This window comes from Canis lupus, chromosome 27 (genome assembly GCF_003254725.2).
Source record: "Canis lupus dingo isolate Sandy chromosome 27, ASM325472v2, whole genome shotgun sequence".
Lineage (NCBI taxonomy): Eukaryota > Metazoa > Chordata > Mammalia > Carnivora > Canidae > Canis > Canis lupus.
Window position 1 is genome coordinate 43,360,725 of NC_064269.1, and position 18,175 is coordinate 43,378,899.

General features: G+C 36.1%; 1 protein-coding gene across 18 annotated transcripts in view; it reads left to right on the plus strand.

Moving 5' to 3' along the window:
- ERC1 (ELKS/RAB6-interacting/CAST family member 1) overlaps positions 1–18,175 on the plus strand; it is a 539,401-nt gene that overhangs the window by 120,988 nt on the left and 400,238 nt on the right. For all 18 annotated transcript variants that reach the window (XM_049102528.1, XM_049102532.1, XM_049102526.1 and 15 more), the window contains one exon: positions 2,080–2,247. In XM_049102528.1, the coding sequence (XP_048958485.1) occupies positions 2,080–2,247 (168 nt within the window). The remainder of the gene's footprint in view (positions 1–2,079; positions 2,248–18,175) is intronic.

The window sequence follows — 18,175 nt, forward strand, 5'->3', positions numbered from 1 at the left end:
ATTTTATTTAATCTCCAAACAGTACAGTAGTATTGGTTTCCTGTTCCCATTTTATTGATTGGGAAAGCAAAGCTTAGAGAAGTAAATACTAAAAGACACACTTATCCTCAGGTGTGAGTGATTGCAAAGCCTCATGCTCCAAGCTTTTCTGGAAAATGTGTACTTCTAATTCTAAACTCTGCTTTCCATTAGAATATTTTCTTTCCCTTCTCAGTCTTTATGGCCAATATAGCATTATTTGAGGATGAGAAAACAGGGATTTTATAATTATTTAATAATTATAGATAAAAATAGATGAAATAGATAAATAAAGTAGATGATGAGAAAACAGGGATTTTATAATTATTTTTAACCATGTGATTGGAGGTAATTGGAAATATGAATAATCTTTAAATTGTAGCAGTTCTTTAGTTGAGGGAGTGATACCATTTTAAACATTTCTCCCGTATGTTCATTCATACAGCAAGTGTGTTTTTAGTGCAACCTGTATGTTAAGGATGGAATGCTATAAATAGGTGTTTTTTTGTTGGAGAGGGGATGTCATGAAAGATGCCCTAGCATTCAGTTCGTGGTAGTTCGAGGGCACATATTCATATTACAGGGTGAAGATGCCCCAGCACTATAGTACATGGTAGCTCCAGGGTATGTATTCATATTACAGGGTGGAGATACCCTGCATTATAGTATGTGGTAGTTCCAGGGTACATACTCATATTACAGGGTGAAGATAGCTGCCATGTATAGTCTTCTTCCACTGATGTTCTTAGTATCCTCAGTAGTTTGCATACAGTAAGCAAATAGAAATATTTGTGGGGTTAATGAATAACTAAATCTACAAATAGAATTTTCATGCATATGAAAAAATGCTTGTCTTCTTGCTAAACAAGAAGAGTAAATCAGAAGTATATTTTTAGGGCTTCTTAAAAGCCTAATTTTATTTAAAATAATATTTATTTCATATTTCCTCATGAGAAATTGTTCTCAAAATTGTCCTTTATACCAAAGATTATTATAGTGAAAATACTGTAGATATGTTCAATGAAAAAAATAACAAAGGACTTTCCATTTCATCAGTAATATTGAAATTAGTGACTTACCAGATTTATACTTCCAATAATTAATCTGTTAGTGCACAACTACTTTACTAGGCAGGAGACAGAAGGTAAAAGCAAGTCTGATTTTTGTTTATTTGGTGTACATTTAGAATGAGAGACTATTTAGAAAATTCTTAGAAACAGAAATGTAAATGAGGTATTACATAAAAATTTTTTTTAAGAGGGGAAAAATTTATGGGAGAGTGAATGGCACCTCTTGACTTACGGATTACTCTGTCAGTAATTCAGATTCAAATTACACATGTAGATTCTTAAAGAATGAGCCTTTATGCATTTAAGTCATATACTTTTATCAATTTAGTTGATATGACATGTTGTAGCTGATGGGACTTTGTAGGTGGAATCTTTTCTTAGGTCAATATCTCTAACTCATCAAAATTAAATGATTTCTAAAAGGCATGGGTTGATAATGCCACATAACACGAAAGTGGGCTTTTTAAGATGATTTTATGTGAACTTTTGTTTGCAAATGAAAAAATAAAAAGTATACCAGCAGCACCTTTCGAATTTAACTTTAAATAGCAATGCTAGGAGGTTTTCTTTTTCCCTTCTGTTTTACCTCTACACTAATCCTGCTTTATGTTTTAAGAGGTCTGACTTAATAAAATGAAAACTGATTAGCACAGTGATATTCAGATGCTTCTTGCTATTTCATAGTAATCTAATTGAATTTGGAATTTTTCTCCTTCTGTTCTTTATCTAAGGGATTTTGAAGAGTATTTAGGAGATATAATAAATGAAAACTGGAATTTCCCTATTTGTTGACAAACTTTTTTTTTTTTTTTTGTGATGGGTTGTTATCCAAGATTAGATGATGCAAAAGGATGAATTAATTATGTTTTGTCATAAAACTAATAGTACTATATTTAGTTTCAGATTTTGTGACTAAGATCTGTCAAAGATCTAGATCAAACGTGGTTGTTTCATTTCTTTGTTCCTTACAGTGTTTTATTTTCTTCTCTAGATTGGTCAGGTGAAGCAGGAGCTGTCCAGAAAGGACACAGAACTACTAGCCCTACAGACAAAGCTAGAAACACTCACAAACCAGTTCTCAGACAGTAAGCAACACATTGAAGTGCTGAAGGAGTCCTTGACTGCTAAAGAACAACGGGCTGCCATCCTACAGACTGAGGTAAAAAGAATTCTGGCATTTGCAGGGAAATCAGTTCCTTGACACCTTTTCATGTATATCACCTGTGCTGTTTTTGTTATACTTAGATTTGGGAGATAGGAATAATAAAATGATTCTTTAGCAATGTGATCACTTCCTATACTAAAATATAACTGTCTTGTTTCAATTGTTCTTAGATCTAACTAATTAAATTTGGTGTAGTTTATGTGTGTTTTTTAATTCTTTGAACATTCCCCAAGTTTGTACTTCCAAGTATACTTTAACATTTTGAAATGAAAAGATAGTTGTAAAAAAGAAATCCAAAGGAATCTTTTGCTTTCACCCATGGTGAATCTTCTAGTCATGAAAGGCAGTGAGGGTGGTTACTCTCTGTTGAGATTATTGTGTTCTTAATTTCTGATATTATGAATAGCTTTATGTAGGCAAACTGCAGAATCTAGAAATGTTCTAGGTAGATCTTGTTTTGAACTACAGATCATGAGACAATGTGCCCTCATATCTTGTTTGAAAGTGAAGTTAGGGGATGCCTGGGTGGTTCAGTGGTTGAGCATCTGCCTATGGCTTAGGGGCATTCTCCTGAAGTCCCGGGATCGAGTTCTGCATCAGACTCCCTGCATGGAGCTTGCTTCTCCCTCTTCGTATGTCTCTGCCTTTCTCTCTCTCTCTCTCTCTCTCTGTCTCTCATGAATAAATAAAATCTTTGGAAAAAAATGAAGTTAATATTTTTAGAAACCTTAGGAGATTAGTCTGTCAGCCCTATTTATAGGTAGGAGTACCTTAAATAATTCTATACAGATGAGAATCTATCATATCTGTAATGATCCAAGAGAAGGAATTGATGATGCTATATGAATTTATTGTCTTAAGTATTTTTTAAAAGGCCTAGTGAAATAGGGAATTTAGGTAGAATTAGATAAGTAGTTCTGCTGTATAGAAGAAAAATAAAGCATACGATGTGGATTAGTTTTTTTTTCCTTTTTCTTTTAAAGAATCAAATAGGTAAATAAGGGCATACTTAGATGGAAAAGAGGAATGAGGATTAAAAAGAACGCATAAAAACAATATAGATGACAGAAGATGAGAATCATCAAGTGTGGAGGAATGGGGAAATCACCAAAACTCTTTCATGTAATATTTGATTTTTGTACAGTTTGGGACTTTGCTGAAAATGAGAGATTTGGATGATGAATTTGTAATTTTCCTTACAACTTGAACTTCTTTTTTTTTTTTTATCAATCACGTTTCATATTAGCAGGATATCAACCTCATTCTTCCTCACAGGGATATTTTAGATAAAAATTAGTTTTGGCTCTGGGGTCATAGTTACTGAGTTTGAAATTCAGCTTTACTAGTTACCTACCAAGAATGTGATCCTGGACATGTTATTTAACTTCACTGTGCCTCACTTTTCCTACATCTGTAAGATGTGTCTGCTTCATCAGGTTGTTAGGATTAAACTAGTTTATTGCATACAGTATAAAGCCTTACTGTCATCATTATAGCTATTATATTAAAATCAGCTTATATATATAAACTGAAAATATTAAAAGAATACGGTTTTCTTTTCATTGGCATACATTTTATTTAGAAGATTTGTTTTATAGTTTTATTAAGCTGATTTTATGTTCAACCAGGAAATTGCAAATATAAAATTATCTGGAAAATGTTACCTGCAAAGTTACTAACTTACGGCTTATTAAGAGTTTTCACCCCCCCCCCAAAAAAAGTTTTCACCCCAGTAACTGGTGTGCATGCAGTACTACAAAAGGGTCAGAAGAGGGTGCCAGTGTTTTAGAGGTGAGCCGATTTCCAAGTTTACTGCTATGATAGCATTGGCTAGAGGTGACAGGTGTATAAATTAAGAGAACCAGGCAGTTGGTTAATGATAATACAAACATTGAAAAGCTTGTCACAGTCTAATAAATGACTTTTTTCCTCTTGGCAATCCATCCTTTTCTTCGTACCCCTCTCATATAGTGTTCTTATTCGCTAGGTCTCACACAGATGGGCTTGTGATTGATTTCTTGTACCATAGAGAGTAAAGACTGTATTTGTGTCATTCTTGAATAGTTTTTATATTTGTTTTTAGCCATTGTGGGAGTAACTGAGTTTCAGTGATTACCCTTATAAGTTACTAGGACAGCCGCCTGAAACATGACCATCTCATCCTAAAAGATAACAGTGTAAAAGCTAACAATCTTTTGAGTCTAAGATAATTACATGAAAATTATATGCCGATTTATTAGCATGTGTTTTTTTTCTCAAATTACTCTGGTGACATTTGACCAGGGTCACTTTTTCTAAGGTATCCTCTTATGTTAGAGCCCAATAAGAGGCACTTTGAGCCAGCTCTGTGAAAATTGTCACATATTTTTTATAATTTGCTCTTAACTGATATTGTCCTCATCTCTGCAGCTGTCCTAGACTTTGATCTGTCACATCACTAAATTCAAGTATGTCTGAGAAAGAACATGCATCAGGGAGTTTTAAAAAATCCTTTAAAGAAAAATAGGATATGGGAAAAGAACTGATTTTCTTTCTATTCATGGTCTAGGGAATGAGGCCCTTTTGTGTTGGGCGGTGTACAATATATAGTATCTCTGGAATGGTTCCTATTTTATGAACATTTCTTTTAATCTGTTGATCTTTACAGAGGTGGTCTGGATTTAGTAACATAGTGGTTAAAAGCATGAGCTTTGGAGTCAGATCTAAATTTGAATGCAACTATCTATGTTTATCAGTTATATGACCTTGGATGATTTACCTTTATCTCTATAATCCTTCATTTCCTCATTTGTAAGTGGGAATAATTAATAGTACCAACTTCCTAAGGTTGTTGTGGCTAGAATAGATGTTTAATTATGTAGCTCTTATCTGAATTTAGAGGGAAATATTAAATATCAATGGGTTTCAAATTTTTTTACCTACCTTAAAGTTTATAAGCATTGTTTATTTGATCTCTGTTGTTTCATGTGATCCTCAGATTAATTTTATGGATTAAGCAAGATAAATATTGGTTTTTTTTGCTTTCATTGTGGGGAATTATATGAAGTTTTTAATTACCATATGACTTTTGGTTGGTCCTTGGTCTAATCTCACTGGTACCCTGGGACTTTCAATACTGGTTATAAGATTTTCAGAAAATTTTCTATTTTATGGTCACTTTCTTGTTTCTAATTCTTGATACATACTGTGGACGTTCTAGTGAATTTATTTTCTGTTTGAGTTCTTCATGTGTAGAACCGATTTTATCAATAAATTAAAATAATGGAGACCTTACTGCTTCAAATTAGTATAATTTTTTCTTCTCCCAGATATTGAATTTTAGAATTCTATTTATTATAGGTGAATATTATCATCTGTATCTTACTGACAGTTTATAGGGAGTAGTTCTTTCATAGCTGAATCAGGGAATCAGCATTTAGCACAAAATAAAGAGCTGCCATGGCTGTAGGATGTTTAGGCAGTGGAACCTGAATGTTGTTTGACGTGCACCTTCTGCTTGCTTTCCTAACCCAGTGCCCCAGTATGCTGTGCTTTTCAAGTTAGAGTTTTGACTTCCTCAGGATACTTAGAGTTAGTAGTATATCCTTAGGACTGAGTGCATTTTAGAGATCATCTAATTTTTCCATAATTTATAGAACATATTTGATAAAGTCTAACATTGAATGCTTTCTGTGTCATGCAGGAGCATATACTTTCTTTCATTTTCTCAGTTAATCCTTGCAGTAATCTTCTAAGAAATAAGAATTGTCATAACATTTTAAAGATGGCATACTGAAGCTTGGAGAGATTGAGGTTATGTGAGTTATTGCATGATTACCTGGGATTCAGAATTTGATCAGTTGAAACTCCAGAGTTTATGTTCTTGACATAATGCTATAATGCTTCCCTGTGTGGAATCTGAATATATGTGTGTATATATGGAACAGTTTTTCAGAATAAAAGAGGACTTGGCATGAAGAGGTGTTTTGGGATATTTTTCAGTAACTGTTTCTTTCTCATTGCTCTAGGTGGATCATTGCTCCATTACTACTCTGAGCAGTGTTTAGCCTGGTATGAACCACGGGGTAGTAGGGGGGGCAGTTCTTGTAGTATAACATTGATGTAGTATTCAAGCTGGCTTGTGAAGATGGCCTGATTAGCTTCTGAGCACCCCCTTTTCCCTCCACATTACCTATACCTGAGTAGAAGATCACTTCAGAAAGAGTGTTGGTAGAGTAGAAGTTCATATTATTACATCAGAGGTTCTCAGATTTTGGGGCTTCCTGCCCACCACCACCAGTCCTCCAACTCCAAAGGGTAAGTTGGCACCATTCACAGTAGTGATGGGGCAGTGCCTTATTTGAGGAGATGCAGATAATGATAAACTTGAGAAAATGACAGGAAAATAGAAGTGTAAGTATGGCTGTTAATACACTAGGATCAATACAATGTTTTAAGTTTCAGATCTTAAGTATAACACTCAATTTATCTAGTGGAGAACAGAAAGAATTGGGGAGGAGGGGGTGGGGAAAAACAAGAGGTATGTGGATGCTATGAAAAATGTTGGCCAAAATGGTATGTATGAATAATGGTAAAGGCAGTATGTGCAAATAAGTTAAATTTAGATTAAAATACAAATCTCAGTTGCATTAGAAAATAAGATACAGAATATATTGTCAATAAGAGTTAAGCATAGAACAAAAAAATAACAGAATTAAAAATAAAAGAATAGAAAGATTTAAAAAAATAAAAGGATCAAGAAAATGTCTTCCCAATCTGATTTATTTTAACATTAGTTAAATTATTTATATATATATATTTTAAGTAGGCTCCACGCTGAGTGTGGGCACAATGAGGGGCTTGAACTCATGACCCTGAGATCAAGACCTGAGCTGAGAACAAGAGTCAGACACTGAGCTGACTGAGCCACCCAGGTGCCACTAATTATCTTTTTTTTTTTTTTTTTTAAAGAGCACACTGGTGGGGAGTGTGTGGGGAGCAGAGGAAGAGGGAAAAGCAGACTGTGCTGAGCATGGAGCCTGACATGGGAGCCTGACATGCAGCTCAATTGTGAGGTCTTGAGATTGTGACTTGAGCCGAAATCAAGTTAACAGACTGAGCAAAGCAGTTATAAAGCATACAGAGCAATATTATATATTAATAAAAAGAACAGTAGATCAAGAAATACAATGATTGTGGACATTTATGCATCTAACAACATTGCATTTGCCTTCAAGTGTATAAAACAGTAATGGAGAGAAATAGGTATATCAACAATTAGCTGGTCATTAGTACATGTTCCTTTCAGAACTTGATCAAAGAAACAAAAATAAGGGGATCCTTGGGTGGCTCAGCAGTTTACCGCCTGCCTTTGGCTCAGGGCGCAATCCTGGAGTTCCGGGATCGAGTCCTGCGTCGGGCTCCTGTCATGGAGCCTGCTTCTCCCTCTGCCTGTGTCTCTGCCTCTCTCTCTCTCTCTCTCTCTCTCTCTCTATCGTGAACAAATAAATCTGTAAAAAAAAAACAAAAAACAAAAATAATTTAGAAAATTTCCAGAACATCAATAAGCATAAACAGGTATTCTGTAGAATATTGCACTAACAAATGGAGAATGTTCAGTGTTCTTGAGAACTTACTGAATAGTCATAAAAATCAAATGTCCTAGGCCACAGAGTAAATGTCAGAATTCCCAAGAATTCAAGTTACATGGACTATGTTCTTTGACTCCCTAATGTGGCAAAATTAGAAATCGGTAATGAAGAATTGCAACATAAAACTAAAGTCTGGAATCTGAAAATTTAGGTGGTGGTGGTGGTGGTGGTGGGTGGTTTTTTTGTTTGTTTGTTTTTAGTTTAGTTGACACAGTGTTACATTTAGTTTTGGGTATATAGCTTAGTGACTTACCAAGTTTATACATTATGTTGTGTTCACCACAGGAAAAGCCCGCATGTGTCCCGTAATATTGCCATTACAATATCATTGTATTCTTAATGCTATGCATTTATTCCCGTGACTTACTTATTCCATAACTGAAAACCTGTACCTCTCACTCCCCTTCCCCAATTTGCCTAACCCTCCACTCCCCTGCTCTCGGTACCCATCAGTTTGTTCTCTGAATTTATAGGTCTAATTCTCCTTTTTGTTTGTTTATTTGTTGTTTTGATTGCCACTTATGAATGGAATGATATGGTACTTGTCTTTCTCTGACTTACTTCACTAAGCATAGTGCTCTCTAGGTCCATCCATGTTATTTCAAAGGCATGACCTCATCCCTTTTATAGCTGTGTAATATTTCAGTGTGTGTGTGTGTGTATACACATATACCATGTTTTCTTTGTCTATTAATGGGCACTTATATTACTTCCATATCTTGGCTGTCGGAAATAATGCTGCAATAAACATAGGGATACACATACTTTTGGATTTGTTTTGAAAATATACTACTTAATGGCCTTCGGGTTAAAGGAGACTAGAATAGCGGTGCCTGGGTGGCACAATCAGTTAAGCATCCAACTCTTGATCTCAGCCCAGATCTTGATCTCAGGATTGTGAATTCAAGCCCCATGTTGGGCACAGCACTGGGTTTGTAGCCTACTTAAAAAAAAAAAAAAAAAAAAAAAAAAGACTAGAAAGCAAAAGAAAATCTGTGGGATATAATTAATCCTCTAGCATTTAGAGGGAAATGTCTTATTCTTATATTTATCAGAAAACAATAAATGAAAGCAAATAAGCTGAGTATACAAATCAGGAAACTAGGAAGAAAAAAACTAGAATCAAAACCAAAGGAATAGTAAGATGGAGGGTAATAGATACTAACTAAATCAGCAATCAATATACAGGAAACAGTAAGGTGAGTTAGTTGTTTTAAAAACATTAATCAGACAGGATCGTCTCTTACAAAATGGTAAAGAAGTGACTACCAGTACCATACAATTTAAAAATAATAAAAGATTTTCTTCAGTTGGTGAATGGATAAACTGTGGTACATCTAGACAATGGAGTATTATTCAGTGCTAAAAACAGCCATCAAGCTGTGAAAGACATGGAGAAATCTTAAATCGATATTCCTTTATGAAAGAAGCCAATCTGAAAAGATTGAAAAGACTGAACACTGGTGTTTAGTATATTCACATTGTTGTATATCCAATCTCCAGAACTCCCTTCATTTTGCAAAACAAACACTCCGTACCATTAAAACAACAACAACAACAACAAAAAACCTCGTCATTCCTCCTAGGTCATAGCAACCACCATTCTACTTCTATCTTTATGAATTTAACTTAAGTACTTACTAAAAGTGAAATGATATGTCTTTTTGTGACTTGCCCACAAAAACTTAAAGTAAAATGAATTTCATCTTGATAAAAGAAAGTACCACTCTGATAAATGATGTCAATAATAGGGGGAGGCTGTTCGTCTGTAGGGGCAAGAGGTATATGGGAAACCTCTATACCGTCTTCTCTTAAGAGCTAAAACTACTCTTAAAAAATAATAAAGGACAATTATAAACAGTTATATTCTAATAAGCTTGAAAAGATAGAACAAATAAATAGATTTCTGGAAAATATGACAAAGAAGGTTGAAGAGATAATAGAAAACATGAACAACAATCATTATGAAAATTAAATTGCTAATCAGCCTCTTCTTAAATTCCATGGTTCAGATGGCTCTTTATCAAAAGTTCAAAAATAATTATTTTTATGTTGAGGTTTTTCCAAAAAACAGAGAAAGTAAGAAAGCCCAAGACAATAGGAGGATATGAGGAAAAAGAAATTCAGAGATATCTGTTGATATCAGTAGATGGTATAATTTAATACCGTAAGGATATCAGTTCTCCCTAAGTTAGTATATACATCAATTCCAATGAAAATTCCTAGCAGTAATTTTTTAGAAATTCACTGAACTGTACACTTAAAAATGGTTAAGATGGGATCCCTGGGTGGCGCAGCGGTTTGGCGCCTGCCTTTGGCCCAGGGCACGATCCTGGAGACCCGGGATCGAGTCCCATGTCGGGCTCCCGGTGCATGGAGCCTGCTTCTCCCTCTGCCTGTGTCTCTGCCTCTCTCTCTCTCTCTGTGTGACTATCATAAATAAATAAAAATTAAAAAAAAATGGTTAAGATGGCTAATTTTATGTTTTGTGTATTTTACCACAATTGAAAAATTTTAAATATATAGATAAGTAAAGCTTTTCTAACATTAAAGTGAAGAAAAAGAAAATAAGTGGGAGATCTGCCTTAACACATCTGAAAATATACTACAGACCCATAAACTTAACCAAACCAAACAGTATATCCCAGATTGGTATAGTACTGGTACTGGAATTGGGCAGATAGAGCACTAAAAGTAAATAAATAAATATAGAGAGTTAGCTATGTATGTAGTTGGGATCATCATAAACTAGTGCTAATTAACTGTTAGGAAACTGATATACTATAGGAAGAATAAAATTGGCTACCTACCTGGTGCCAGATATAACAGTGAACTCCATATCAATTAAAGATCTCAATGTGAAAGAGAAAACTATAAAACTAATCAATAAAAATGTATCTTAGGTAGAATATTTTAAGTGACACCATCAAATTTAAGGATTTCTGTTCAAGAAAGAACACTATTGACAGAGTTAACAAATGTGTAACTGGGAGAAGATATTTTCACCACCTCCCAAAATAACAAAGATTGAGATACAGAATAAAAAAGAGATGCTTGCAAAACTGTAAGAAAGTTTATACATTATGCTGTGTTCACCACAGGAAAAGCTAGCATGTATACTGTAATATTGCCATGTACAATATCATTGTATTCTTAATGCTGTGCATTTGTTCCCATGACTTACTTATTCCATAACTGGAAACCCATATCTCTCACTCCCCTTCCCCAATTTACCTAACCCTCCACTTCCCTGTGGGAGGGAAGGAGAGAAGGGTTTAAATAGGCAATTAACTGATAAGGAAACCTAAGTGGTTAGCAAATAAATATAGCATAGGATCCTCAACCTCATTAGTAAATAAAGAAATGCAAATTTCAGAAATGATGAAATGCTATACTCCATTGATCAAATTGGTAAAAATGAGCAAATAAGTTAATATTCAGTGCTTGTAAGGATTTGGCCTAAAGGAACATAGACGGCATAGTTGGCTCCAGTAATGCCATTCCTGGGTATGTTCCCTAGAGAAAATTTACCATTGGTCCACAGGAGGACATGCATAAGGATGTTCACTATAGAATAAGGAATTGAAGGCAGCCCAAATGTTTTTTACTAGAGGAGTTAGATGAGTAAACTACAGTGGGTAATATATCATGTAATAATACTATAGAAAAGTCAAAAGCAATGATCTAGAAGTATTCGTAGGGCCATGGGTATATATTTTTTAAAAAGTAAGAGAACAAAATGATGTATATAACATTCATATAAATTAAAAATATATGCATATAAAAATAAGCCTCTTTCTAAGTTACATGCATATTCAATAACATCACACATTAGAATGGCTACATACTGAATGAGGAATGGATATTGAATGTCGATGGAAAAATAATAAAATAACAATAAAACTGTGCTTGGATAGTTTTAAATGAATTGAGGATTAAGAGCAATTTAGTTCCTTCTTCAACTTGATAGAAGTTTGAAAGCAGTAATTCTGACTGTGTAACTACTGTAAGGTATGTTGAATATAGTGTATTTACCATATTGATTCTCAAGAGTTGTTTTGGCAGACCTCTATGGCAGGGCAGATGTACCTGTTTCTTATCGTCCCTTCCAACACAGTCATCTGTCAGCAAGGATTCTAACTAAGGTTTAGAAGGGTTATTCTTTTTGGTAACTAAGGGGCTTGGATTTTATTTTATTTTATTGTATTTTATATTTTATTGTATTGTATATTTTATTTTATTTATTATTTTTTAAAAGATTTTATTTATTCATTCATGATAGACAGAGAGAGGCAGAGACACAGGCAGAGGGAGAAGCAGGCTCCATGCCTGCAGCCCGACTCGGAACTCAATCCCGGGCCTCTGGGATCGTGCCCTGGGCCAAAGGCAGGCGCTAAACCCTGAGCCATCCAGGAATCCCAGGGGTTTGGATTTTAATGGTGATGTGTGGATAGCAGACACTAAATGGTGTAGAGATTTGAAACCGAGACTCCTTCATAAACCCTGGGAAAAAGTGGACTAGAAAAAATTCCTCTTTCCGGTATCAGTTGACAACATGAGAAACTGACTTACCTGGTCTTAGAGTTAGAAGAAAGTATCTTCTGATGAGCTTTGAGTTGAGTAAGTACAGTGCTGTCAACACTGATTTTAGCCTGGTCTCTACAGATACCCACAGATGAGAGCTCTGCTTAGAATGAATTTACAATCCCAAATTACTAAATCATCTGTGGAATTTAACCTACTCCAAACCAATATCAGAAGTAAGAACTCTAATCCAATAGAGTGATTAGACCCTTAGGAACATTGGGTAGTAGAATGAGACCATAAATGAAATGATTAGAAATAAAGAATGGAGTAGTAAGCATAGGAGCACTCTTTAGGATAGAGGAGAAGATAAAACTTATTGGGCTGTTATTTCAGTATGGTTAAGAGTAAAAGCTGAAGCTTTTAAGTGTAATAAAGGGTAGCACTAGCTATAATTGTTTAATGTCTTTTTTTTTGTTGTTGTTTAATGTCTTTTAATCTTGGCTTTGCCACTTACTTGTTTGTAAGTTTATACGTTTTGTGCTTCAATTTCCTTATTTATGAGAAGAGTAATAGCAGTACCATGAGAAGAATAAATAGCATTTATGAGAATAATAATAGCATTACAATAGAGTATTGTGAGAGTTAAATGAGTTAATGCATGTACATACAACACTCAGTAAATAGTACCATTATGAAACACATGAAGGATTTAAAACAGGAAAGGGCAAAACACTATAAATAATACCAGGCAGGTTGTTAAAGAACAAAGCAGGGTTTTAGATATGAAATACATAATAACTAAACTGAAGGAAAAATATAGTGGTTAAACTGCAGACTAGAGAATGCTGCAGGTACAGTTAGTGAATTGGAAGATACATGTGAGGAGTCTGAGGGAGAAGTCTCTTATGAAGAGAGCAGTAAGAAACAAGAAAAGATAGGGATTAAAGCGAAGTCTGTTGAAATAGAAATCTAACATCTATGGGAGTTTCAAAAGGGTAGGATAGAGGAAATAGGCAATTTTAGAAGAGGTAATTGCTGAGAATATTTCATTTTTTTTCTTTTTAAGATTTTGTTTATTTATTCATGAGAGACACACACAGAGAGAGGCAGAGACATAGGCAGAGGGAGAAGCAGGCTCCTCTCAGGGAGCCTGATAATGGGACTTGATCCCAGGACCCCGGGATCATGCCTTGAGCCAAAGGTAGATGCTCAACCTCTGAGCCACCCAGGCATCCCACTGAGATTATTTCTGACTAGATAATAGGAATAGATCTTCATTTTAGGAGCAAATAATTCTTGAATAGGAGGATATCCACACTTACCATAAATCACAATGAAACCATAGATAAACTGATTTTAAAAGCTACCAGAGAGGAAATAATAGTTTACCTAAAAAGGATTAACAGGCCAGCAGCAGGCTTTTCAACAACATCAACGGAACAAGAGAGAATAAGAGTAAAAATCTTCAAATTTAGTGAAAAACTTAAGAAGTTCATAATTCTGAACCCAGTGAAACCATCATTCATCAATGGAGGTAGAATAAAGACTTTTTTTTCCCTAGACTAATGCAAACTGAGAGTTTACCACCTATGGATCACATAGAAAGAACTGCTAAAAAGAACAAAATTGTCTCTACAAGGAAGGAGTGAGATGGAAAAAAAAGTAGTAGAAAAGGGATATTAATGTGACAGGAATAAAAAGTCAAATATCAATGTAAGAATTTGGCACAGACCCATGTAAGAACAGTGGCATTAATACCAAAACTCCAAAATAATTGAGGTTATCCGATAAAAGTAAAGACTTTTGGAGTAAGATCATAAAAAGTAGAGCTTCTCCAGTTTGTATATACTCATTGGTACAATTTTTTTTTTAAGATTTTATTTAGTCAGAGAGACACAGAGAGAGAGGTGGAGACAAACAGAGGGAGAAGCAGGCTCTTTACGAGGAGCCCGATGTGGGACTTGATCCTAGGAGTCTGGGATCATGACCCAAGCCAAAGGTAGAGGCCTGCTCAACCACAGAACCACCCAGGTGCCCATCATGGGTATCATGTTACATGATAGAGCAAGTGAAATTCTGCGTATAGTTGTTGTCTTCTCCATCATAGGACTGAAAAGAGTACCTTGCATAATTTAATCATGAAAAATGAAAATGAAAGCCTAAGATGTGTAAAAACAAATTATGCTAAAGCATCCAAGAGATCTATTCAAAATGTGCTTCAAAGACCAGCAGCATCCACTCACTTAAGAACTTACTGGAAACACAAAATCATCTTATTTTTTAAAAGATTTTATTTATTTGAGAGAGAGAGAGAATGCATGCACGAATGGGAGCAGAGTTAGAGGGAGAGAGGCCGAGCAGGGAGCCCAATGTGGGGCTCAATCTCAGAACCCTGACGACGTGACCTGAGCTGAAGACAGATGCTTAACTGACAGAGCCCCCCAGGTGCCCTGTTTAAAAATTTTTTTATTTAAATTCTAGTTAACATACAATGCATTATTGGTTTTGGAGTAGCATTCAGTGATTCATCACAACAAGTGCATTCCTTAATACCCATCACCCATGTAGCCTATTCCTTATCCACATCCTTCCATCAACCCTCTGTTTTCTGTCATTAAGAGTCTTTTATGGTTTGTCTCTCTCTTTTGTTTTCCTCTTTTTCTCTTTTCCCCCTCCCCATATGTTCATCTGTTTTGTTTCTTAAATTCCACATATGAGTGAAATCATGGTATTTGTCTTTCTCTGACTGACTTATTTCACTTCGCATAATACACTCTAGCTCTATCCACATCATTGCAAATGGCAAGATTTCATTCTTTTTTATGGCTGAATAATATTTGTGTGTGTGTGTGTGTGTGTGTGTGTGTGTGTATACACACCACATCTTCTTTATCCATTCATCAGTTGGTGGACATATGGGCTCTCTCCATAGTTTGGCTATTATTGATAATGCTACTGTAAACATTGGGGTGACTGTACCCTTTCGAATCTGTATCTTTGTATTCTTTGAGTAAAGACCTGGTAGTGCAATTGCTGGATTGTAGGCTAGTTCTATTTTTAACTTTTTGAGGAACCTCCATACTGTTCTCCAGAGAGGCTGCACCAGTTGGCATCCCCACCAGTAATGTAAGAGAGTTCCCCTTTCTCTGCATCCTTACCAACATCCATGGTTTCTTGTGTTGTTAATGTTAGCCATTCTGACAGGTGTGAGATGATACTTCATTGTAGTTTTGATTTGTGTGTCCCTGATGATGAATTATGTTGAGCATAGCTTCATGTGTCTGTTAGCTATCTGGATGTCTTCTTTGAAACAATGGCTATTCATATCTTATGCCCATTTCTTAACTGGATTTTTTTATTTTTGAGTGTTGAGCTTGATAAGTTTCTTTTAGATTTTGAATATTAACCCTTTATCAGATATATTATTTGCAAATATCTTCTGCCATTCTGTAGGCTGCCTTTTAGTTTTGTTGATTGTTTCCTTTGCTATGTAGAAGCTTTTTATCTTGATGGTCCCAGTAGTTTATTTTTGCTTTTGTTTCCCTTGCCTCTGGTGATGCGCCTGTCTAGTAAGAAGTTGCAATGTCTGAGGTCAGAGAGGTTCTGCCTATGTTTTCCTCTAGGATTTTGATGGTTTCCTGCCTCATGTTTAGGTCTTTCATCCATTTTGAATTTGTTTTCATGTATGATATAAGAAAGTGGTCCAATTTCATTCTTCTGCATGTTGCTGCCCAGTTTTTCCAACACCATTTGTTAAAGAGACTTTTTTCCATTGAATATTCTTTACTGCTTTGTTGATTAATTGACCATATGGTTGTGGGCCCATTTCTGAGTTTTCTGTTCTGCTCCATTGATTTAATATGTCTGTTTTTGTGCCAGTCTTGATGATTATAACTTTCTAATATAGTTTAAAATCTGGAATTATGATGCCTTTAATTTTTTTCTTTTTCAAGATTGCTTTGGCTAGTGGGGGTCTATTGTGGTTTCATAAAAATTTTAGGATTGTTTATTCTAGCTCTGTGAAAAGTGCTGTGGTATTTTGATAGGCATTGCATTAAATGTGGAAACAAAATCTTGAGTTATGTTTTAGACCTGTTGAATCAGAGTCTACATTTTAAGTTTCCTTAGTCTGGGAAGTGCTATGAAATGTTTTGTTTTTTGGCTAGGGCCACATGCAAATAAAATTACTAATCTGTTATTGATCATCATTTAGGAATCATGAAGATGAGAGGGGTTTTTGAGATTGGCTTTGAGTAAATGTCACTTTGATTTTCAAGTGAGTACAAAGAGGATTGCCGCATTTGTGCACCTAATCTTTTTCATTGGAAATGGTGATCACCAAAAGTCACCATTGGACTTTTTCATTGGAAATGGTGGTCACTAAAAGTCAGCATTAAAACTAGGCCATCTAAGGTGAATTTTACATTATTTTTTGGTAGGATTTCCAGTGTGGAAGAGGGTTTTTTGTTTTTGTTTTTTTTTTGAAACTGACATTCGGTTTTATTGTGCCAAGGACATTACAGATGGTGTATCTTGTCAACACCTGCAGGGCACGGGTGTCCCATCTGCTGAGGCTACGCCCACTCCCCACGCTCAAATCCTGGGCGGTAGTAGCCATGATCCTCAAAGGTGCCCCCCACCCCAAGATTCCGAAGAGACCCAGTGGTAGTGGTGAAAGTGGTGGTGGTGGTGGCAGTGGTAGTGGTGGTAGCAGTGGTAGTGGTGGTGGCAGTGGTAGTGGTGTGGAAGCAGTAGGAATGCAGCAAGGTCAGAGTCTCATTGTCCAAAGCCCACAAGACACTTGCCCCCTGCCCCCACCCCGGCTTGCACTGTAGACCCTACCCACCTCCACAGAGCTGGAGGCAAGAGACAGTAACCACATCTTTGTGCCCCCTCTGTCCCCATGGCCTGTCTACTCCCAAACCAGAGATGCCGCCTTCACAGAGCCACTGCTATCGTCTACATCATTTTGGATTGGTTGATTTTATAAGATAAAAGTACATTTTAATAAAGAAAAAAATTCAACATTGAAGGCTCAGACATTCTTGGGGTACTGGGAAGGGGAATTCCCACTTCTTCCTCCCACCTCCCCAGCATCATTGTGGAGGCGGGGTGACAAGTTTTTCTGATCTTGGAAGGAATGGGGGGCAGGGAGACTTTGAATGTCTCTCCTCAGGGGCTGCCTGGCTGCCAGTTGGTTTGTTTCTGTGTGCCTCTCGCCTACCTTCGGCACCCTTGCCCAAGTCCCCTGTGGAATGCAGGGATGGTGCTGTGCAGGGGGCAAGAGGGCACGTCAGCTGGCGAAGAGACAGGTGATGGTGGTGGTGGCAGCGATGAGAAGGGGTGCAGGGGTGGGCCAGCCAGAGGGAAGTGGGGAGTAGACCTATACCTCTTCAAGGCACTGGCAAGGAAGGGAGCGTAAATAAGAGGAAGAAATGTAAGATAAGATGATAATTAGGTTACTTCATAACTATAAAATGACTTTTCCCAAAGGTGGTGTTTAATGGTTTATGTTAACCTACATAAAAGTTTGTGGTGGGATTATGTATCTCTCTAACCTTGACTCTTCTTGTGTTAAATATTTTTATTAATGAATTGGATGGAACAAAATATGGAGGAGGGATGGCTAATGTGCATGTTAGATAAGAAATTCAGCATTCCAGGGACCCCTGTGTGACTCAGTGATTGAGAATCTGCCTTTGGCTTAAGTTGTGAGCCCGGGGTCCTGGGATCGAGTCCCACATCAGGCTCACCGTAGGCAGCCT